The following is a 23338-nucleotide window of genomic DNA, read 5'->3' on the forward strand; positions in this document are numbered from 1 at the left end:
CTCCTCCCGGCTCCTTCCCTGGAGACCTGCAATTCAGCTGATCCTACAGGGAGGATATTTGTGCTGGCCTCAGCATTTGTGCTGCTCAGAGCAGGGGCAGCTTAACTTTGGAGAAGAAAGCTATGCAGACTCTCAGTTGCTTGTTGCTGCCTCATGCGGTGGCTGAAATTGCTCTTTCTATGCCTGTTTTCCTGTCTGTGACATGGGGGACTACCCTGATCCTCTTGAAAAGCCTGCTGAGATTTGCTGCTGGAAAGAGCCATGCCTAAGCACCCGTAAAGCCATCCAGTGTTTTCATTTGGCTGCTGGTATTGTGCAGCCATCGCCACACGATGCAATTTCCCCATACGAAACCACAGTTTCCTTTCAGCGAAAACTCCCAAAATACATCCCAGTGACGTAACTACTACACTTGGGGTTCTCGGGCTGGTCTGGGTGCTGCAGAGTGCTCTAAGTTCAGAAGCCAGCTTGCAAAGTATGGGAGAATAGCAGCCCAAAGCTTTGGAGATGCTGAGGCTCCTCTTTCGCAGCAAGCCAAGGATCCAGGAGGCAAGTGTCTAGCTGATAAAATATCTGCTCTGCGTACAGTGCTGTGCTCTGTCTCTTCTGCAGGACACGAGAAGTTGGTGAATCGCCTGACCTTAGAGAGCCAGACCTTACCCAGTTTTAATTAACGACTTCTCTTTTGGAAAAGGCATTTCTAATGCTAAAACTGCTTTCTAAGAAGTGTCTTTCCTAGGTGCTGCCAGAATTTGGGAGTGTTTTGGGACCAGAGCATGTGTTGAAGCAACAGAAATTAAAACAGCTTCTGGTTAGTTGTTGATGAATAGGAAGCAAAATGCCAAAAGCGTAATCTGTTTCTAGCTCTTGCAGTTTTTTTTTTCCTTGCATTTAGATGTGACTGTCTCAACCAGCAAAGTGACAAAACGCGAGCAAAAACAAACCTGTCTCTTGGCTTCTGGCTTGTAAAATCCTTCCTCAAAAAAGGGGAAAGTAGGAAAGAGGACTTGTATTTTGCACTTGGGAAAAAAAAAAACAACTGTATGTACATCCCCAGCCCCTGATCTAGGATGACTAAGCCATCTGTGCGGTTCGAAGGTGGCATTGGGACATTCAGAAGAAGTTGTCTCCTCCTCTGACTTCCGCGACCTCCTGGGCTCAGACCTGGCCGGTGGCCGGAGGTGTCCTTTTATTTTCCAGGAGCAGCAAATATCATTTCTCAGTGGTGCAGGAATCTGTGTAAAATGGCCTCCCCCGAGGCTGTGGTTGTCAGAAGATGGCTGGTAGCTCACGGCAGCAGGGTGGACCTGCAGAGAGATCCGTGCTTGTGAGAGAGAAATCAATCCATCCCCGTCCGAGGCAGGGTTTGGTGCCTGCTCGCTGGTCGGAGCCGTGAGGGAGCTGGTTTCCCTGTGGGTGGGTGCGATCCCCGGCGGGGGGGGGGACACCGCTGAGGTTTCTGTGATCGCTTTTGGGCGCTCGGGAAGGGGTTTAGTTGTGGCTTTGGTAGATGTGTCAGCTTCCCACGGCGGCAGCGGGACAGCCACCTTCTCCCAGACCCAAAGAGATCTTGGCTGCTCCCGCAGCAAGGGCAGAGCGATGGAGGGGAGGAAGGGGAAGAGGTGACTGCCAGGGCCCCCTCCGATCTGATTCAGTCCTTCTGAAGCTGAAAATCAGTTAATTCTTAACTCTAATCTTGCTGTTTTCAGGCAGCTCCTCCCTTCCCTCAAGGCTTGCTTTCCTCTCGCCTCTCCGTAGCTCCTGTCCTACTTTCGGGTCGCTCTGTCTCACGCTGCGCCCACCCGGTTGACGTTGCTGGCGCCGAAGAGCCCTGCCAGCGCCACGGGCTCCGTCGTGCTGACAAACTGCTTGAAAAGACACAAGAGAAGTCACAGCTCGAGTCTCTCTGAGATCCCTTCTGTCTGCAGTCACATGAGTTTTATCTCATCCGCAGCCAAAGACTTGAACCTCTCAGAGGAAATGTTTCAAATCCGATTTGATTTTTGGGGGGTGATTTTTATATCCAAACTTAGCTCGTTATCTAAAAAACAGGTGAAAGAGTACCTAGATGCGATAGCAAATCTATGTGCGTTCATTAAAATACAGCAGGCTTGGGGATCGACCTTGCAAAAACTTGCTGACCTTGCAAAAACTTACTTCTTCCCTTAAGTCTGAGCTTTTGGGGGAGAAGGAGCCATATCCTAGCTGAGAAGCCGTTCTTTTGTGAGCTCCCTTTAAACGCTTCTGCATCTCTCCCTATGAGGGTTCACAGAATTGCATCCGGCCCCAGAGGCAGCATAAACTGACATTTCTAATGCTGCTCAGGGACCTGTCAGAGCAGCTGGGCTGACCCTGCCCTGCCCTCGAGGGATGTGGTGAGTTTTGGTATTTGAATATGTTCCTCCTGGTTGCTTTAGAAACGCTGAGCGTGCCCCTGGAGAGGAGCCCTCTCTTTGCCATGGGGGTGCCGAGCTTCCCTGCAGAGCCAGGACACCACTACCAGAACAGATGCTTTTGGAGTTTGTCCAGGCGTAGCGGAGAGTAAAATCTGATCTAGACGTTAATCAACCTGCCAGAAATTAATTCTCTCTCCTGGGCAGTGGTGCTCTGTTTCTTGGGGAACATGTGTAACCAAGTGCCGGCACCGTGTCCTTCTCAGTTTACCAAAGCCTTTAGCAGCAGCTCGCTCCAACTGCTCTCCTGGAGCACCAGCACAGCTCAGGATCGCCTCCCGAGGAGCGATGTCTGGTGGGACCCACCAGTGACTGTAAAACAGCTCGCCTGGTCTTGCTAAAGAAGTTAATTGGGAAAACTTCAGCGGAGTATCACAGCCCCTCTGTGCTGACGCTTATTTGTTGTCCCACAGGCAAAATCAGACATCACGTGGATAGAGAAAGACCTTGTGGACTCGGCAGACAAGGTAAGAGAACCTGCTGCAGATGTGCACCTCAAGGAGACTCAGGCATTTAATTTGCACTTTGTCCCATGACGGGTCGTCCCACGTATGCGAGGGCGTAAGCAGTGCTCGCAAGCGCCTCTCTGAAAACCAAACCCTTTCTTGCAGCACGCCCCTGCCAGCCCGTCTCAGCTAGGTGGGACTGCTAATACAGAAAACAGCGATTACTCACTTGCTCACATGACATCCTGGACTTGACTTCATCCTCCTCCTCCTTCCTCCCCACACCAAACCCCTTTCCGTGCTGTCATTTATGTCTCCTGTGGCTTTCTGATCTTGTCAGCTTGCTGGGGCGGGCGCTCCAGTATTCTAGTTGCATGGACGTACAGTGGGGTTTTTTGATTGCTTTTCTGAGGCTCCTCTCCCCGCGCTGAGTGCCTGATAACGCAACATGCAAAATTGTTTTGGTCGGGACAAGATTTATCAGATCTTGCCAGGCCCACACGCAGAGAGCTGGCTGGCTGCAGCATCTGCACGGCTTCACTGAGCAACGTAAAGCTTCCTTGGAAGCGGTGATGCTCATCTTTGGACGGCACATTGTGGACACGGTTTCTGCTTCACCGGGACCGTGGCAGAATGAAGGAGGTGTCAGTAGGAACCGAGTCTCCTGGAGCCTCGTGCTCAGCGGCTGCGCGGTGCTGTTTCGTGCTGCTCGCTGGCACCTACTCCCAGCTCCCTTGCTTTGGACCTCATCAGCTACTGAGGTTCCCTCTGTGGAGCTGGGACCAGCTGCCTTGCTGGTATGAAGTCATTTGTTTCTTTCGTTATCGGTTCTCAAAGAGCACGTTATGGGGGCGGAGGAGGCAAGAGAGTCATAAGTAGTCCTCTGGGTCCAAACCAAGATCCTCTTTACATACTCTGCATTCTGGAGAAATTCAGAAATCGATGCTGACACAGGGTTATTTCTAATTGCAAAGGTGCGTGGGTGTCTTTTACTCATTTCAAGGGGTTTCTTTCTTACCTGCGCTCTCTGGGGTCTTGCTGCAGAAAACATCTGTCTGTCCTGACCCGATGGAAAGGTCAAAGGGGAACAGGCTTGGAGGGGGAAGGAGGCAAAGCAAGCGATCTAAATACCTCTCCTCTGTCCTGCCAATAAATCGAGCAGCAGTGGGTTCAGAAGCTGTCTGCATTGGAAATGCCCTTAGAAATACCTCGCATGGAACTTCCCAGGGTGGCTCTTAGATATCTCCAGCGTCCACGGCCAGGACTGTTATGCAGCATAAAGCAAACGAAGGACTAGATGCAAATCCTAGTGATGCCCATGGGATCGATGCACCCTGAATCCCATCATGGTGACCCATCATCCCTGTGCTAGTGTGAGAGCAAAGAGATGTGCAGCTTTCCAAGGTGGTGTCAGACTTCTGTGTGGGGTTTCATGAGTTTTTCCTCTTCCTTTTTAAAGAGTAAGTGGCTTCTCAGAATATTCCCCCATTGTGGAAATACCCCCAAAGCTGACATGAGACGCATGCAGCCCTAGATGGAATTCACATTAACTAGACCATGTATGTTTTCTGTCAGCGTCTTGTCTGAACCAGGCAACCCAAATGCGAACAAGGAGCTGTGAGATTATTTTTTTTTTAAAAAGCAAAACCCAAAAAAAAAAAGCCCCAACCACAAGCGCTGTTGCTGGGGAGTGGGAGCGTGAACCTGCCTCCGTGCGACCGAATCGCTTGTCTCCACTGCGCATCTGCCAGCTGGGCTTTAACCACCTGTATCTCCTCCATCCGGCAACCTCAAGCGTGAGGCGTCCATGCAGCGCCGCGGGAGCCTCCCCGATCCCCGCGAGCCGGCCGTGCTTCCCCGGGAGCTCGTGGGGGTGGCGGTTACTGGGGCTGTGCGATGTTGATCGGGATGGGAGAATGGAGAGGGACCCTAAACTTCCTCGCATCTGCGCGTTCCTCACGCTCTGGCTGCAGAGGAAACATCGAGCCAAGCCCTGCAGCCTGCAGTTGCCTGCCCCCAGCCAGCTCTCCAGCCCGGTCAGTACTGCCGCTAGCTCGCTTTGCTTCACTTGGTGCTGCTGGTTGCTCGTTCAGGTGGGCTGATGCTTCAGGCGGAGATTCAGAGCAGTCTGGTTTGCTTTTCTTTTTCTGCCTTCAGGGATAGTTTGCTTAATGGTGCTGTTGGAAGAAACTTATCTCGGTGCAAGCAAAGCCTCTTTGTGCTGCAGCTCGGTGGCACGCAGGTGCTTTTGTGCTAGAGACTTGTTCTGGTGTCTGCTAAACAGGACCGGTCTCCAGCGTCCTGTTGAATTGCAACTTACTGGATGAGTCCATGGGAGGAAACCTCCCTTGTGTCAGCAAGATGCCAAACGGCATCTCAAAGCTTTTCTCAGAAAGCTATCAACAATGTCTCTGCTGGTGCCTCTTTTGCTCTAGCGGGCACGGACGTGTGTTTGCTGATGTGCTCTGGCTGGCAGGCTGCGTATGCAAATCTCTGCCTGCCTTGAGATCCAGCTTGGGCTGCTGAAACCGCTTGCAGTTAAACACACTGGGTCTTGCTATTGGCCAAGGTGAAGAATTCCCACAGCTGTGAAAATACGTCGCTCCGCAGCTCCTGGAGAGCTGTGGTAGCAGGATGGGTCCACGTGCCTTGGAGGTGGATACAGGAGTTCATTGTAAATGTTCCTCTCTGCATAGGTGTGTGATGGTACAGGGTGAAATGCGCACGGTTGTAGAGGCGCTGATGCTCTGTAGACCTGGTTTCTGGTGTTTTTATGAAGATGAGGGGGAGGGAAAGAGCCTACAACTTCCACTGGTCCCATCCCCGGGTCTCTCCCTGCTGTGGGGTCTCTGCGTGGGGAGCTGAACAACGTGGAAGGGCTAGCAGGAGGAGACCTCTTGGCTGACTCCCGCTCAGGCTCTTGGCCAGGAGTGGGAGGCTGTTCCTGACCAGCAGCTGTCTGCACGGACTAAGCCTCCAAACGAAACCAGAAGCGTGAGGTGGCTGATGTAAGCTGGGAGATCGTGTGGACCATGAAGACTTCTTGTTACAGGGATTATAAGATCTTTCTTGTCTGTGATCACCGAGACCAGCAAAAGGCAGGGTAACATGGGGGGAGCTCCTGCCCTCTCCCCGTGCTCGGGCTGTACGTGCTGCACCGCGGAGAGCGTGGGCTTCTCTGCTGGGTCTTAGTGTCTGAGAAATGCAGGATCTTGAGGGAGCAAAGCTACCAACATGGAAACAAAGCCACTTCCTAATCTAGAGAAAAGCCAAGCATGAGAGCGGGAAGGGAAGGGTGCTCAGCGCAGGTAGGCAACCACATCCGCGGGCGCTTGGCAAGGCCACCCTCCCCGAGAAGGTGCTGGAGGGTGGGGAGTGGTCTGGGGCGCAGAGGAGAGGCAGAGCCTGAAACCTGGTTCCTGTTGTTTTTAAAAGCTGCTTTGATTAGGTGGGTTCCCGACCAAGTATCTGAATAGTTTTAGAAAACAAAGTGTAACTTTTTTTCCCCCAACTCTGCAAGAGGAGAAACTAAAGAGTAGTTCCAGCTTTCTGGCAGCCTCTGATGGCCACATCTGCCCTAGGGTCAGAGAGCAACCGAGTTTAATGCCTTTTGGACCATAATTGCTGGCCTTCGGGTCCAAATAGCAACCAGACCATGTCTAACAGTGGATAACGTGGGACTGAAGGGCTAAGAAGCCTGGACATGCCCTTACAAGACGGACAGCTACAAGGGATTTCTGGCCTGAGTAAGATGGATGTCTGTAGGAGTGGGAAGTTGAGTCCAGCCTGCCCCGTGGGCTCTCCCCGAGGTCAGCCAGGAGAGGGGCTGGAACAGGTCAAGCTCAGAGGAAACCTAAGTACCGATATACTGGCTGGCTATGACCAAGAGAAGTAGAGGGAAAGGCACAGCTGGAAGACTAGTAGTATAAAAAGTCTCCTTATATTTGGGATGCAAATAGAAAGCAGCACAAGACGTTTCTGTTGAGCTGAGCTCTGGGCTTTATGCACCAGAGGTGTGGACAAGGTTTGCTGGGGAAAGGAGGTGTTTCAGCATCGTCTCAGGGTGTGTGGCTGTTCTTGTGTGCTGGCCTAGCTTCGTTGGGTGAGTTTATTCTAGATACTGCTGATTAAATCTCTTTTTCTTCTTTATTTTTTTTAAATAAAAGAATGTGTTTTAAACAAAACATGTGCCAGAGACCTTGGCTTCCCCTCAATCTTCTTGAGTCTGTTAAAGCATCATCTGTATGTGCTGAAGATGCATTAAGACTTATGTTGCAGAGTTGCTCAGATTGCTGAGCAGATGGGCTCCAACATGTCTGATTTTTGCCAGCCCTGGCCGTGTTTTGACAACAGAGCCGTATTTTTGTGTTGTGGGATTTTTAGTGGCATAAACACTCCTGTTTTTGCCACCAGTGCCTTAAAAAGGAAGGTGCTTTTCAAGCGCTCTTCTGAAATGCAGTTCAAAGAGGTGCAACACCTGCGGTGTGAGGAGCGGAGCCTTTGGGGAGAGCGCTGGATATTTAAGAAGGCTGCCTGGTGCAGGCCTACTGATCACTTATTTATTCCAGATGTTGAAGCCAGGAGATACCTGTGACAAGTACCAACTTTTATGGTTCTCTCAGATGTGGTTCTTGTGAGTCCTTGTTCCTTAATCCAGTAAGGCTTGCTTTCCCTTGTTCAGGAGTATATTCCCAGTCAACCGTGTCCCCTCTTTTTCAGGGCGAAGGTGTTGTGAAAGAAATCAACATCACGCACCATGTGAAGGAAGGCTCCGAGAAAGCCGATCCTTCGCAGTTTGAGCTCCTGAAGGTGCTGGGACAGGGCTCTTTCGGCAAGGTGAGCTCACTTCGTCCTGTGTGTCATGCCAGATAAATGATTTTGATGACAAAAAGGACTATCCCCAAGGAAACCACTTTCCTGATTCCCACCAGATCAGGCGAATCAGACTGATGAGCCCGCTTAGCAAATGGTTGCTTCTAACTTGAAAGGCAACTGTAGTGATGCCTTCTCAATAAGGGCCAGCCTGTATGTCCAGAGCTCCCCTGTAATTCTTTTTTCAGATGATCAGGAGAAAGTAGTAGTATCCTGCTTATGAATGCAGGTGTTCCACAGAGCTGGCTGCCAAGCTGTCAGAGGAATTGAGGACTTGGAGGGCTCGGGCATGTTCCTCTCTTCTCAGAAATGATGCTGTGTGCATCTGGGTTTGGCCCCTGTTTAAGGTCCAGTTTCCCTTCTGTGAAGGGGGAAGGAAGTAGCCTGTAACTCTTATCTATTTCGATGTGTAAATAATCCAGGTCTCTTACAGGCCATCTGCTCGCACATTAAATCAACTTCATGTCCATCAGTCCCAGCGCTGACAGCGGGGGCTTGCAGAGGACTCTGTGCTGTGGCCTGGGCAAATGCAGCGGTGGCTTTATGCAAAAGAAAAGGGGTGTCTTTCTGAAGCTGCCTAAAACCAGGTAGAATGGGACATCAGGGAAGGGAAGGAGGGAAAAATCCAAAGAGGATGCAGGACCTGAATAATAAGGAGTTGAGTCAAACCAGCAAGTCACCAGGAGGCTTTGTGGGACACTGAAGCATCAGTGCTTCAAGCCACGGCTCCCAGGCATCAGCCACAGCCCCACGGTAACTGCAGGAGTGAGATGTGGAAGACTCTCAAGGAAAGTGCGGTATAAAAGCACAATTGCTGTAGTGGCTGGAGATAGGAGGTGAGAGGAGTCTACACACAGCACTTTCCTGAAACCCTCATGGGCTTTCACATGGAGAGCTTGAGGTACATCTTACCGGCCCTGTGGCCAGCTGCTTCTTAGGGTTACTGTGAGGTTTGCCACTTTGGGAGGCATCCAACTCCTACTGCTAACGTTTAGTGCTTGGCAAATGTGGTGTTCTTCTCCCTCAGGTTTTCTTGGTGAGAAAAATAACACCGCCAGACAGCAACCACCTCTACGCCATGAAAGTGCTCAAGAAGGCGACGTTGAAAGGTAGGAGACTCTTACTGCGATGCTCTTATCCTCCATGTCTTAAAGAGCACTGGGGAAATGTCACAGCAGTCACTGCTGGCCCCAGGGTGATCTGGGTGAAAGAGAAGTGTCTTTGTCTCAGCCAAATGGCCTCTCCATCTGTAACAGACCCTTGTTGCAGTGATGGAGGTGGGAAAAGATCTGGCTCAAGCTGCCTGGTACTAAAGGGCTTCAGGCTGGGGACAAGGCTGACGCCGGGGTCCTGTGTGCCTTTTTCTGTGTCTGAGCTGTTCCTCTCTCTTCCCACAGTGCGTGATCGATTAAGGACAAAGATAGAAAGGGACATCCTGGCTGATGTAAACCATCCCTTTGTGGTGAAACTCCACTACGGTGAGTGTGGAGCTAGTTGGGACACTGGGAGAGGGGCTGCAGCCTCGAACAGACACAGACTGCTTTTAAGCACAATAAAGAAAGATGCTACTACAGGCACACCCGCCATGAGCAGGTAGATGAGCACAAGGCATCCAGCAGCAGGCTGCTTGGAGGATGCTGAGAGCATCTCATGGTCCCTAACAGGCTTCTGGAGAATCCTGGAGTGGAGAAGAGGCCTGGATCAGCCTGTGTCCCTCAATGGCTGTGCTGCTCTGGAGCCTTGACAATCCCCTTAACACAAATCCTTTCCTGGAAAGGTCTTTTGTCCCATGCCCGCTCTAGCTATTGAACGGGGAACAGAGCATAGACTGGGAGAAGAGGTTTAAACATCAAATCCTTGGGATTAAAACATTAAATCAGGAGAAACTGAGAAAGTGGTGTTAATTAGTCAAGCCAGAGTTTGGCACGATTAATGCTCTGGCTCTGAGGAAGGCGAGGACAGCTTCTTTCCCTGTAAAGTGACCAGTGCCTCTCTCGGAAAAACAGCCCTTTCAGTAGAGCATCACTGGCTGAACGGGAACAACCCCCATAAAATGAGGATTTTCTGCCTGCTGCTGGTGAGCTCCCATTTCAACATCAGGGACAGGCTGCCTCATTTACCCAGATCATCAGCCCTACCTGTGTTTAAGCTAGTAACCACGCAGGGCATCTGGAGCCATTGGGATTTAAGCGATTAATGTGACACCGTGGAGCCTTCCCTCAGCGGAGGGGTCTGATTCCTGCTCCGGCTTGTGTTTCAGCATTCCAGACGGAGGGGAAGCTGTATCTCATCTTGGATTTCCTCAGAGGAGGTGACCTTTTCACTCGGCTTTCTAAAGAGGTGGGTATGCTCTGGCATCTTGGTGGGTTGCTGAGGCTCTCGGTTCATCTGGGCTTAATTGCCTGGAGAAGCGATTGACCCTTGCAAAGTCTTTGAGAGGGGCAGAAACAACCTCCAGCCTGCTGCTAGCCCAGAGCTGGCAACGGGAGAGGATGTCTCAGGAACTCTGTCCTCTGGCAGAAAAGCAGCAGCGTAGGAGGCAGGTCTCACCTCCGCAGCAACTTCTGCTGAAGCATCACGTTAAGAACGAAAACAGGCGAGAACCATGTTCTGCGGCAGTGTTGGCTGGTCGTGTGGCCTCGCTGGGACAGGGCGAGGGCAGGGAATGGAGGGGGGTAACGAGAAGTTGTGCCAGGTGAAGACAACTGGGAACATAACCTGGTTAACAGGAATGAAGAGGTTTTTTTAAAAAACCTGTCTGCTGCTTAGCAACCTTGTTTGGTTTTTTGGTGGTGTGCTTTAGGATGGTGGGTGAAGCCTGGGAAAATTAGGTATGAAAGGGCAGAAGGGAGCAACGTGGATGCATGGGTGCAGCGGAGGTGGTCCCGCTGCCGGCGTTGTAACCCCAGCGCCTGTCCGCTTCTTCTCCCTTCCTGTAGGTCATGTTCACCGAGGAGGACGTGAAGTTCTACCTAGCAGAGCTGGCTCTGGGGCTCGACCATTTGCACAGCCTGGGAATCATATACAGGGATCTCAAACCAGAGAAGTACGTGTGGCACAGCTGAGTCCTTCGGTTCAGTCCCAAGCCTGTAGTCAGCAAATGGCGTAGCCTTCTTCCACCCAAAAGCTGAACGATGCCCGTAGGCCAGCCGGATGGAAGGCGGCAGCGCCCATCGACAAGGCTTTTGCTCCTCAGATAAAGGGCCAGGAGTGCTGTGCAGGCAGCATGTGTGCACCACGTGCCTGAGCAGGAATCCTGGGCAGTCTCCGGGCTCCAGCTTTAAGCAACTGAGAGCCTTCGGAGAGAAAAGGCACCGGGCTGGGCCTCTGCAGGGACACGTACCAGCTGCCTGACTTGGTTATTCTTACCTGGGGTATGTGGGGCATCACAGGTGGCGTAACTGGTGTGGGTCGTTTGTTCGATGAGGGCGTAGAGAGAAGGGAGCTGCTCTTTGTCCCACTCGTGTCTTGGTGGTGGAGCTGAAAGCACTGGGGAAGGGACAGATAACTTTCCCCCCTCGATTCTGGGAGCATCTCAGACCAGCCCCCGCTGTGTGTGCTTGTTCTCACCAGCCCTTACTGCAGACAGTAACAACTTGGTTTTTTCATTCACGCTGTAGCATCCTCTTGGATGAAGAAGGGCACATCAAACTCACGGGTAAGGGACTCCACAAAAGCCTTGTGCTCCGGCAAGGTTGGTTCTTGAAATACGGAGCTTCTCTTAGGCCTCTCTGCTCTGCGTGATTGCTCAGAGCACGTGGGTGCATGCTGACAGTTTTTCTCTTATGTAGATTTTGGCTTGAGTAAGGAGGCTATAGACCACGAGAAGAAAGCCTATTCCTTCTGTGGGACAGTGGAATACATGGCACCAGAAGTCGTGAATCGCCAGGGCCACTCCCACAGTGCTGACTGGTGGTCGTACGGGGTGTTAATGGTATGTACCCCGCTAGTCTGTTCTGAAACACCCTCAGGTGATTCTGCAGGTCTAGCAGATGTGCTGACCTGGGGATGTTCTCCACGCTCCCTGAAAGGATGCTCTGGTCCAGGCATCCAGCCAGGAACGCGTGTTTCTCGGGGGAGGCAGAGCTCCCGAGGCTGTTGCCCCAGTGAGCGCTGGGGTGTTCAGCGTGGGGTGCGCAGCGTGGGGTGCCTGGGGGTGTCCGTGTCGGCCCCAGCGCTGGGATGTCCGTGTCTGTGCAGATCTGGTGCCACCGTCTGGCGGTTGCTGAATCCGAGGGCTGCCACAGGAGCAGGCGCTGGTTTGAACACGTTCCTGCTGCAAACCTTGTGAAGCAAGCTCCTTCTGAGAAAATGTGATGTCTGCGATCTTTTTTAGAGCTAGGCTTTTGATCGCTCGCAAGCTTTTCGCTACCTTTGGCCAGCTCCCAGATGGAGGTGCGGTGGGATCTGTGCAACCTCAGACTTGCTCAGACCTGTGACCTCCCCTTCTTCTCCTTCCCTCCCAGTTTGAAATGCTCACCGGCTCGCTGCCCTTCCAGGGCAAGGATCGTAAGGAGACGATGACCCTCATCCTCAAGTAAGAGGAGTTTCTCTCTTCGTGTGTGTATAGGAGGCGAGCTTTGCTCTTTCTCTGAGCGTGTCGCAATTTGGGGGTTCTCGCAACTTAATGGCATTATTTGGCAAGCGGTTTTGTATCAACAGTTAGTTTGAAGGGTGCAGTGTAAATGCCGAACAGATGATTGTACTTTTGGGGGTGGAGGTGCTGCAGTTGACTTGTGGGTCGACTTTTTTAAACCTGCAACTGATTGCTTAACTTCCTCTCCAGAGCAAAGCTGGGCATGCCGCAGTTCCTGAGCTCTGAAGCACAGAGCCTCCTCCGAGCCCTCTTCAAAAGGAATCCAGCCAACAGATTAGGTAAGGCATTTTTTGGTTTCTGAATACACCTGATGCTGTATCAGGACCTCTCACATCCTCGTGGCTCAGCAGCGTGTTCGCACTTGTGCTCGGTTAATGGGCTCGTTTCATCACAGCCAGGTTCCCCGCAATGCCTGGCTGTGTCGCATACGTGGTAGCCTTCGCTTTGTCGGTGGTCCTGATCTAACGCAACGCACTCCACGGGTGCCTCTTTCAGGTTCCGGACCAGACGGGGCGGAAGAGATCAAGCGCCATCCTTTCTACTCTACCATTGACTGGAATGTGAGTATCAGAAATATAAGAGCAAACGTTTACACCCCTCAGCACCAGTAATGGCTGACGGCAGTAGTAGCACGGTCGTGATGCTTGCAGACTGACCAGCTATTGGAGAGCTACCAGTCCCCGTTTCCATCTCTTCCAATAATCCTTCTCGAAACTAAAATTCTGTTTGTCATGTGAATAACTGTTTCATACCTGAGTTGCCTATGATCTCACCGTGGTTTGAATTTACTCATCTCTCAACAGTAAGGTGCGGGTTTTAATCGGGGTTTGGCACAACACGGGTTGTCTTGCACAAGTGAGAAGGATTCGGGGAAACATTTCTGGCAAGGAAATACCTTGTTTTGTACAGAGAAGCAGGGCGATAACTGAACCGGCATTTCCCAATTGCTTCTGGCCAACTCCCTACTTTACTACATAATTTTGTTTCTTCCCTGTTTTCCCTTACTTGGTAAGGGATTTTGAGGATCAGTCTTTCAATGCTTTCGAGGCAGCCAGCAAGCTGCTAGACCGAACCTCCAGCAACGCTAGTAAAGCTTCTTTCAAATTTTTGCTTCAAGAAGCAATTTTAAAAGTCTATTTGAGGGAGTGCTGGGATACAAATGTCCTCCTAGGGCATCTCCTCTGGCTGTCCCAGGAGAGATATGTGTCAGCAAAGCCCTAATGGGAGTTAGGAGGCGGTGGAAGAGCCTGGCGAGGTAAATACTTTATAGATATACTGCTTTTGGTGTGGGGCCAAGTTGCATATAGAACAATTTTTTTTTTCTTGATTTAATATATGGTAGAACTTGTAGTATCTCTCCACAAACTGACTCAAAAGCACCCCACCAGCCAAGGAATCTTCCCTCAGACTGCTGAGCTGTAGCTAAATGCTAAGCCATGGAGCTGTTTCTAGTTTCGCAAAATCTCTTCTTGGCCTCTCGTTCCTAGCAAGCCTTTGCACCCTCCTGAGCGTGTACGAGAGCGCTGACCTGCCGGAGCACTTTCGAGCTGTCTTTGTTTTGCAGAAGCTGTACCGCAGGGAAATCAAACCGCCCTTCAAGCCTGCAGTAGGCCAGCCAGATGACACCTTTTATTTTGACACAGAATTTACATCGCGTACGCCAAAAGGTTTGTATGAATTCACGCAAAGCCAAAGTTTCCTGTGTGAAATGGTAGTGTACGGCTTCATACTGGTTTGCCGGTGCCAGCAGGCAAGGTTTGCCTCCTGCTAGTGCTGCCAGCTCCAGATGGTTGCAGCACCGAGGAGGTGGCCCAGCCATAGATATGTGGGGTGTTGGGGTAAGATCAGCGCTGCGTGGTGCGGCTCTTGTCTCGAATAAACTAAAGAGGAGCCACAGCTCCTGGGGAGCAAGGGGAAAGCTTCTGCTTCCGCAGGGCTAGCCCTCTTCATGTTGTCTCTCAACTCCTGTTGCAGATTCCCCAGGCATCCCGCCTAGCGCGGGGGCCCATCAGCTCTTCCGAGGCTTCAGTTTTGTGGCGACCGGCTTGATGGAGGACGGCAAGGTGAAACCTGCCCAGTCGCCTCTACATTCGGTGGTACAGGTACAAAGTGGGGGCGGAGGAACAACTGTTTGAAGCTGCAGTAATACTGCAGAGTGGGTCTGCAGGACCTCTGTACCATCTGGAGTAGAGCTAACGGGAAGCCCGAGGCAGCGTCATTCTGTTTTGAATTCTTGCATCCTGTTGTTCTTTCATTTCTATTGACTGTCATGCGCAAAGGTCGTCAGGCCAACGCGCGTCTGTTTGCTTTCCGCTCCCCAGGTGGACCCGTGCTAGCGAGAGGTCTGTGTAAATGCCCGTGGGTTGAAAGGTGCCACCGAAATGCACCGTGCTAATGCAGATAGTGTTAGCCCACTGACCTGTATCTGCCTCGTTCTCTTCTCCTCCCTCTCCCCAGCCGGGAGGAGAAGCTGTGGGCTGTAGCAGACAGCAGTCTGTCAGCTCGCTCTGTGTTGCAGTTAACTCATCACGTTGCACAAACCCTTCCCTGAACCCTCCCAGCTCATCAACTCTCTGCTCTTCTCTTGCAGCAGCTGCACGGCAAGAATGTCCAGTTCAACGACGGCTACGTGGTGAAGGAGGCAATCGGCGTCGGCTCCTACTCAGTCTGTAAACGCTGCATTCATAAAGCAACCAACATGGAATACGCAGTCAAGGTCTGAGATTTAGCATCCAAACTGAACTCCCCTGTTACATTTCTGTTCATCCCCATGATGACCAAAATAACACCCAGGAATGAAATTGCTTTCCCTGCTTGCGTAGGGCCTAAATGGACAATTTCTGTGCTGCTGTGCATGTAACTGCACAAGCTTTCTTAGCTAGGAATAGCAGGGAAGCAGTGTTCCCCTCTGTCAGGGGGAGGATGGTATCTCACCTTTCTTTGCAAAGTCTGCTGTGGCTGTGTCAGCTCTTAACAGAGAAGCCAGACATAAAACTTTGGGGTTTGGGGACACAGAACTGAAGCAACTAGAGGATCCCCAGAGCTTATTGCTAAAGAGGGCAGGGACAGGGAATGGCTTTGGTGCAGGATCTCTGCAGGGCTCCAAACACTCGGCTGGTTTGCTTTGCCCTTTCCCACCCCGTTATGGCTAATGCTTATCCATACTCTTGCAGGTTATTGACAAGAGCAAGCGAGACCCTTCGGAGGAAATAGAAATCCTCCTGCGATATGGGCAGCATCCCAACATCATCACCTTGAAAGATGTGAGTGTAACCTGAATGACTTCTGTATTTCGGTTTAGGAAGTGCAGACTGGTCTATGGGGGGCACAACGCAGCTCCAGCCCGGGCAGCCCAACGGCCCTGCTCAATGTATCGCTCTGGGGTGGGGAAGCATCCCCAGACCCACCTCTGCATTGCCGGTTTCTGTCTGCTTCTTGGTAGTAGAAGTACAAAAGGGAAGCTCTGGAAGCACTTTTTGGTTAACCCCTCCGTATTTGCTTTGGTAGGTGTATGATGATGGGAAGTACGTGTATCTGGTGACTGAGCTGATGAGGGGAGGGGAGCTGCTGGATAAAATCCTCAGACAGAAATTTTTCTCGGAGAGGGAAGCCAGTTCGGTCCTGCACACGATCTGTAAAACGGTGGAGTATCTGCATTCCCAAGGGGTGAGTATGTTACGTCTGTTTTCCTGGGAAGCTGCCTGGCATTGCACTACGCTCCCTCTCCTCCGGGGAGTAACTGTGCCTGTCAGGACTATTATTTCTTGCTGGTGTTGCTGTCTTGGCAAACCAGATGTGGGGCCAGAGCAGGGGTTGAGTGTCCTGGTGCTGCTTCAGACCTTTGTCTCCCAGGGGTACGAGAATGGCGCTTTCTTTGCTCCGCAGGTGGTTCACAGGGACTTGAAACCCAGCAATATTCTCTACGTGGATGAGTCGGGAAACCCCGAAAGCATTCGCATTTGTGACTTCGGCTTTGCCAAGCAGCTGAGGGCTGAGAACGGCCTTCTCATGACTCCCTGTTATACGGCAAACTTTGTGGCACCCGAGGTAAGCACCTTAGTGACCTGAGACCCTTCGGTGGCTCTCGCGTCCCTCCCCTGCTCTCACTCGGCACAGGCAGGTCTGCCCCCTTCCTAGCTCCAGCCTGCGCTGGCACACTCTGTCCTGGAAGGGTAATCACAGAAATACCACTTGCAGTAAGGAACAAATAGGGGATCTGAAGCGCAGTCCTCCAACTTGTACTGTCCTTATGAGGGGGTCTGCTTAGGGTACTGAGACTTTAAAATCCCAGTGATTTTCTAGGCTGCTTCCCTTCCTGATTAACGGACCTGTTAAAAGAGGTGGGATGATTTTCCACTCAGTTCTCTTGGTTCCAGTGTCACCGCACCGGAACATGGCTTCTTTCTCACTTGTCGTTGTGATGTGCCTGGGGGGTTCCTCTGTTCCGTGAAACCAAAATCTGATTTGAATCCTGACCTTTCGTCCAAGGAGGGCTCTAGGAGCTTTGCGTACAGACTGCACACAGGGGTCAAGCCGCTCTTCACAAGCTGAAGCGAGCTCAACAACAAGAACCGAACGCACTTTTTTGTCCTTTGCTTCTTCTGTTCAGGTACTAAAACGCCAAGGCTACGACGAGGGCTGCGACATCTGGAGCCTGGGAGTTCTCCTGTATACGATGCTTGCAGGGTAAGCCCCTCTGTCTCTCTGGAAGCTGGGGCTGTGACCACCTTGCTCTCAGACACGCGCCGCGGTGGCAGTTGGACCTCTCCTCGTCGGTCGCTGCTACTTCGAGGCGCTGGGTTACAGGACAGTAAATCAAATGCGCTCTCTTCTCTCCCCAGCTGCACTCCCTTTGCAAATGGTCCCAGCGACACTCCAGAAGAGATCCTGACCCGGATAGGCGGGGGGAAGTTCTCTGTCAGCGGAGGCAATTGGGACACTATTTCTGACATGGCCAAGGTATGCCTTGATGTTCATCTGCGTTTCGTTAAAGGGTTGAGGTCAAGCACGGCCAGTTGCTGTGAGGCAAGTTTAGAGCAGTTGGGGAGGAAGGGCAGAAGAGAGAGGAGAAAACCAGCAGTGTAGCTTCTACCCCGTGCGTCTCTCCCCCATAGCAGCTCAGCCGCGTGCCTCTCCCCGCTTTGTTTTAGCTCTGGCTGTGAATATTTGCATGCAACACCTCATGCTTGACCCATGTGTTGCAAATCTCCCAAAAGGCAGGCAAGAATTTTATCCCTGTACGACGTGGGGAAACAACCAGAGTCGCTTATTCTGCAGCTAAAAGTCAGTCAGTAAAAGACCACATACTTCTGCTGCTGTGTTGAACCTCCCAGGCCTACCGAAAATGTGGTTTATACAAAAGGAGATTGATGTCTGGGAACTTTAAACTTGGCCTCCGAATTTCAATCCTAATTTGGGAGTGGACAGGTGGTATTTTTGCATTTAAAGTATGAAATCTTCTAAAGTCTAACTTCCCGAACGATGCCCTTAGGATCTGGTATCAAAGATGCTTCACGTAGATCCTCACCAGCGCCTGACGGCCAAGCAGGTCCTGCAGCACCCGTGGATTACCCAGAAGGACAGCTTACCCCAGAGCCAGCTGAATCACCAGGACCTTCAGCTTGTAAAGGTACAAAGTCTGAGCTGGCCTTCAGCGGGTTCCTCGTGTCCCCTGGGCTCTTGGGAAAGCAGCGGTCCCGGGGGCGATGGTGGCGTGGGCAAAGCAGGATGGAAGGTTGGAGAGGGGTGGGCCGGGGAGGCAATACAAGACAAGCTGGGTTTTTGGCAGGAAAGCCTGCGTGTCAGTACGGGGGGGAGGTTTAAAGAAAAAAGAAAACGCTTCTGGCTTTGTTCGTGGGTCTGGCTACTGTGGTTCCTCATCTTGTAAAGCCTGAAATACTTCTTCTCCCTCTAAACGGCTTCTCGTGCCTTCTCTCCAAGGGGGCGATGGCTGCCACATACTCTGCACTGAACAGCTCCAAGCCAAGCCCCCAGCTGAAGCCCATCGAATCCTCCATTCTGGCACAGAGGCGGGTGAAGAAACTCCCTTCCACCACGCTGTGAGGCTGGGGCGGGCTGCAGCCGCTCGCCCCAGACGTCGCACACCCACCGAAGACGGGGGGCAGGAGATGGGGCGGTCAATGCCTGCACGGGAGCTCCCTTGAGGACTTCTTCTCAAAAGGCCAAGTGCCTTTCTGTTTCTGAAAGACTGGCTCCTCCTTGCGTGGACTGATCTTTGCTGAGAGAACTTCACTGTAAAACTTTTTTGAAGTGTAAATTGTCAATTTTTAAGGACATCCATCTGTGTATATGAGAACTAAAATGTATAACTGATGGCAAGTGGCACTAAAAAGCAGCTCTGATTCACCCTTTCCTGTGTAGGGCCAGATATTTGTTGTAGCTACATCATTTCTTAGAATCGATCCTCTCCAACGCTATCGCAGCTGGAAGACTGCGTAATGTTTGGGTTTAGGCTTTGGGGTTTTTCCTCCCTTGAACCCGTGGATGCCCTTCCCAAAGTCAACCCTGCGGACTCCTAGCCAGCAGCACTTGTGTTTGTAAAGGACTTCTCTCCCCTTCACTTCACTTCAGAGAGTGAGGTCGATTTTTCAGACTCGGTTTCGCCCTCTCTCCTGCCCTCCGCCAGCCCAGACGGCAGTTCTCTGAACAAAATAAACCACGGGTTTTCCAAACACCCCTTAGATGCTCGGCTGCCCAGAGCACCTGCTAGGTTTGGCTCATTCCTTCCCTCTGCCCTCCCATCTTCGAGATCTCCCCATCACTCCCTGGGGACTTTGTCACCCATGCAGGTGGAGATGACAAAGAAACCTTCTCCTCGGCAAAGCCGAGGCTTTGGCTGGCTCTAGCTGCTGCTTTTTACCGGTTTTGGTTTTCCTTTCCTTCAGCAGGAACCTACGAAACGAACCATCCTTTTCTTTAATTTAGCTTTGTTCTACAGCTGGTAACTCAGGGTTTCTTTCTGAATTGTACAATAAATGTGTCATTCAGTTGATGTTTTTTTACTGACTGACTTTTAGCTGCAGAATAAGTGACCCCGGTCGTTTCCCCACGTCGTACAGGGATAATAATTCTTGCCTGCCTTTTGGGAGATTTGCAAAGCTTTTTCATCTGGCCCTGTGATGGGAAAACCAGCAGTACTGTAGTAGGGCTGCATATTGTGCCACCTTCTCTCAGGTGCAATACCTCACTTGGCAGTGGGAAGTGATTAGAACCAGTTATGGAATAAGGCAGTAATCAACAGGAAAGGGGGCAGGATGCAGGCTGCAGATGGGAACTTCTTATTCTCAGGGCATTTTAGTGCTAATAGAAACGAAGACTTGGAGGCAAACTGTGCTAGAAATAAATTCCCGACCCGTTCTGACTTGCAGGGAATTGCTGGAGCTGCCTGGTTCAGCGGTGGCTGTTTCTCGGGAGGAGCAGGAGAGCTGCGGGGACTGCAAACGCTCACGTGCTCAAGGACGCGACTGAAGCCAGCAAAGGTTCTCATGTGAATTTCTGCTACTTTTGGCTGATGGTGTAATGAGTGGGGAAACTTCATTGCTTTTCCCTTTTGCGTAGTCCCAGTTGACTCTAAAATGGAGAATTCCATAAAAAAATTTTCTCTGAGATGTACAGCTCTCTCCTCCTCTACCCTCATCCAGGCAGGTCCTGTTTTACTCCCTGGAGCAGCCAGTGAGAAGCTGAAATAGTCACAATTTTTTTCTATATTTATTCCAAGCACTGCCCTAGTGTCCAGTGCCGCTGAGAGGAGGAGGCCAGTGCCAGTGCACACTGGATCTTCTCACTGGCTTTGCCACCGACCCCCAGCAGAACTGGATTTAACGTTTTGCTGATAGCTGGGGAGGGGGACACCCCACCACGCAAAATGCCTTCCTTAAAAATGCTTTCTCCTCTGGCACGATGTTTGCATCGGTGCCAATGAACCTGCCTTATGTTTCCTACAACTGTGCAGTAACTCTCCTGCCAGTGAAAAGCTGTGCAAATTTTAAGTACCTGAAACAAATATAATAATTATAAACAGCTTCTTTCTGGAGCTTGAGATCAGTCCCTTTGGGCGCTGTTGAGATCGAAGCAGACGCTTTGACAGTTTTTCAGAATATTTCCTACGTTGGAAAGGGTGGAGTCTGAAACGCTGGATGGGGCTGGAGGTGGTGGCGGTGATCGCCGCTCACCGTGAGCCTCCGACAGAACGGACCGTCAGGATGGGTCTTAAACCACACGTTCGTCCTGCTTGGATGGTAGCTGGCTCGTTCTATGAAATTGTAAATGTTTTCAAATATCAGTCAGGAAAAACATTACAACCTTTGCTTAACCCTCCCTGTGGTGGTGCTGGTGTGAGCCCAACTAGTGACAACTCAAAGATGCGTGGGACGAGCGGGTGCAGAGCTCCGAGGGCACAGGGAGAGCAGCCCACGGGTGCTGCAGACTCTGCCTGGCCATGAGATGATACCCAGAGCGTGAACCCCGATACCCGGAGCATCGAAAACCCCGATACCCGGAGCGTGAACCCCGATACCCGGAGCATCGAACCCCTCCGCCTCGCTGGGGTCTTCACTCAGAGGAACTTTGTGTTTGGTGCAGCTGTAGCTTCTGGGACCTCCATCACTTTGGAGAACAGGCGAACAAGAAGGGCTACACCTTGCTTTCTGGGGTGCTTTTAACCAAGTTGTTTTGAGTGATCCTTCCGTAAGTAAAAATAAGTCTGGATTTTTAGTTCCAAATCAACCAAGTGCTGTTACTTTTTTAATTCCAGTGCTCAATAAAAATGGACTTGTTGATCCTTCTGTGTATGAGAACTGTAGGTGTTTGTGACGGGTCGGGTGACCCCCTCGTTCCCTTTCTGGTTTTGTCCTGACAGTATTAAACCTTTGCCAAAATACGGTTGGGACCAACTGCTGTCGTCTTAACTGAAACGGCATTATTTGAGGTGAAAGTTGGGCCTGGGTCAGGCCGGGTCTCTAATGCCTGTTGGTGTCTGAGAGGAGGCCAAATGATCTGCTCTCACAAGAGTTTGAGGTCATTCAGCTTCAGCTTGGGACAAAGAGGATACACAGCTTACCTTCGTCTTGACTTGAAAAGGGACAAAGATGTATTTAACTTTCATACATAAGGAAATCTTTACAAGGAAGACTGTTCGTGTTATTTCAGGTGTTTCACAGCCGACTTGACCTTTAAGATTTTGTCCTGTGCGTCTATACGAAAGCTCAAGGGAGCAGAAATCCCGGAATCCAGCCTCTAATAGCTGAGTCTACCTGGAATTAACCTGGGCAGAAATAGCGTGTTAATCCATAGACAAGGAGCCTGAAAATAATATTGAGCAGCTCTCTTTATATAATACAGCTTCTGTGTAAGAAAGGTTCAACTTTCCTATTTTGGGGGTGTAAACCAGCAACATTTTCTGTTGTAAAAGAGGTTGACCCAGCTGAGAGGCTGTTTTCCTTCTTCCCACTGTGTAACGTAGCCGTGCCTTCCTCTGAATGATGTGGTACTGACCTCTGTCAAATCAACCGGAGCATAAATAAATGTATTTTGGCCTGATAAATATTCCCATCATGATTCTTTAGGCTGTCTTTAAAACTGAAGGTCGGTAACTTTCTCAGCAGCCACCTCTTTTTTTCCTTAGTGAAGCTCCACTGAGCAAGCAATCTGCTTTTTAACTTTCCATCCAGCTGATGCAAATACCCTCCTCAAGTCCCCACCTTCAAGGTAGTTCACGTAATTCTTTTTCCTGCGTCTTTTGGCATTTGTGGACAGTGAATTGTGCAGCCGGTGGCCTCCTGGGTGCCACCACCTCCTCGTGGCAGCCGCTGCCGCCTTCCCAAGAACGCGGAGGCTTCGGAAATACTCGGTGACCGCAAGTTGTGTGTGTGAGGCGGGCGCTGCGCTTTCATGTAATATTCAACAATTTAATCCCCTCTTTTAACGCAAAGAAAACAGTTAAAATATTTCAAGGTCTTCTTTTGCAAGGACATAGGGAGCTCTGAATAAAACCTTCATTCATGCTATGAAAGCTGGAGGTCCGCTGCCACTCCGTTTTCTTGCCTCTGGTTATTAAAACATCAAGCTGTCTTACTACTTAAGCTCAGCTAACTTGCTGCCTTCCTCCTTTTGTGTTACCCTGGAACACCTGCCATTAATACTAATTCTACTCTGGAGAGAAACTCCCTTTCAGATATGCTTGTCTGAAAATAAATTGACGTGTAAAAGGTCTCTTTTGTCGAGAAGTGCATGTAAAGTGCTGGGGTAAGAAGGCGATCGCTTACAAAAGGAGCCACTGACTCTTTAAATTATGTCTGTGGAGGGGGTTATAGAAGTTAAATATGGAGGGTGATGCTGTAAATGGGCTGACGTGATGCGACTAGGGAAGGATCGCATAGCTGCATCCTTGGTGTTAGACTTGAAGATTTTGGGTGCTTTGCTGTTGAAACCTGTGGCGATAAAACCGCTGCATCGTCTCGGGGTGAACGGCTGGGCTCCGTAGGGACCCGTTTGGAGAAAGCTCTTCTTTTTTTTAGAAAAAGTAGCGTTGTTAAGAATTCCTCCCCGCTTTTTAACACGTGCGACAAAACCTAAGAGCATTGGTGGCGAGTCCTTCGCTTTATATGTGTAATGAACTCCAGGGCTCTCTTGTTTTTCCTGGGACAAAAGTTGGTATCACATTCAAAAGGAAGCAGTAAAAGAATCCTCGGGTAGGGTATTTATTCTATCACACAGGCAGCCGCGTGGGACAGCAAAAGGTAAACATTTTTAATGGAAAGAAGGATTTTCTTTGAGTTCCTCACACCCTGTGGAGTCCATGGCGCTCTCCTAAGGAAAAGTTTCTGAGTAGGTTCTCTGGGCCAAGCTTTGGAGTGACGCTGCTTCAAAATCTGCTTCAATACTGAAACGATGGGTGGGGTCCCCTGACTGTGGATGAAGCTTTAAGTTCTGTGGTGTGGACTTGGCTTTCA

At 50.8% G+C, this 23338-nt stretch overlaps 1 protein-coding gene across 3 annotated transcripts in view; it reads left to right on the plus strand.

The window, feature by feature from the left end:
- RPS6KA1 (ribosomal protein S6 kinase A1) overlaps positions 1 to 21172 on the plus strand; it is a 41319-nt gene extending 20147 nt beyond the window's left edge. Inside the window, exons 1-22 of one of the 3 annotated variants that reach the window (XM_075173511.1) lie at positions 407 to 549; positions 2867 to 2920; positions 7619 to 7735; positions 8799 to 8880; positions 9169 to 9249; positions 10032 to 10111; positions 10711 to 10817; positions 11392 to 11429; positions 11563 to 11705; positions 12238 to 12308; positions 12558 to 12646; positions 12864 to 12928; positions 13933 to 14035; positions 14343 to 14470; positions 14959 to 15084; positions 15542 to 15631; positions 15876 to 16034; positions 16254 to 16415; positions 16978 to 17054; positions 17210 to 17327; positions 17860 to 17997; positions 18309 to 21172. In XM_075173511.1, the coding sequence (XP_075029612.1) occupies positions 508 to 549; positions 2867 to 2920; positions 7619 to 7735; positions 8799 to 8880; positions 9169 to 9249; positions 10032 to 10111; positions 10711 to 10817; positions 11392 to 11429; positions 11563 to 11705; positions 12238 to 12308; positions 12558 to 12646; positions 12864 to 12928; positions 13933 to 14035; positions 14343 to 14470; positions 14959 to 15084; positions 15542 to 15631; positions 15876 to 16034; positions 16254 to 16415; positions 16978 to 17054; positions 17210 to 17327; positions 17860 to 17997; positions 18309 to 18431 (2193 nt within the window). In that variant the 5' untranslated portion in view covers positions 407 to 507 and the 3' untranslated portion in view covers positions 18432 to 21172. Of the gene's footprint in view, positions 1 to 406; positions 550 to 2866; positions 2921 to 4646; positions 4936 to 7618; positions 7736 to 8798; positions 8881 to 9168; positions 9250 to 10031; positions 10112 to 10710; positions 10818 to 11391; positions 11430 to 11562; positions 11706 to 12237; positions 12309 to 12557; positions 12647 to 12863; positions 12929 to 13932; positions 14036 to 14342; positions 14471 to 14958; positions 15085 to 15541; positions 15632 to 15875; positions 16035 to 16253; positions 16416 to 16977; positions 17055 to 17209; positions 17328 to 17859; positions 17998 to 18308 lie in introns of those variants that run through there. The other 2 variants (XM_075173509.1, XM_075173510.1) reach the window with 2 other exon arrangements.
- Positions 21173 to 23338: the final 2166 nt, after the last annotated feature.

Source organism: Calonectris borealis, chromosome 25 (genome assembly GCF_964195595.1).
Source record: "Calonectris borealis chromosome 25, bCalBor7.hap1.2, whole genome shotgun sequence".
In the NCBI taxonomy this organism is placed as follows: Eukaryota; Metazoa; Chordata; class Aves; order Procellariiformes; family Procellariidae; genus Calonectris; species Calonectris borealis.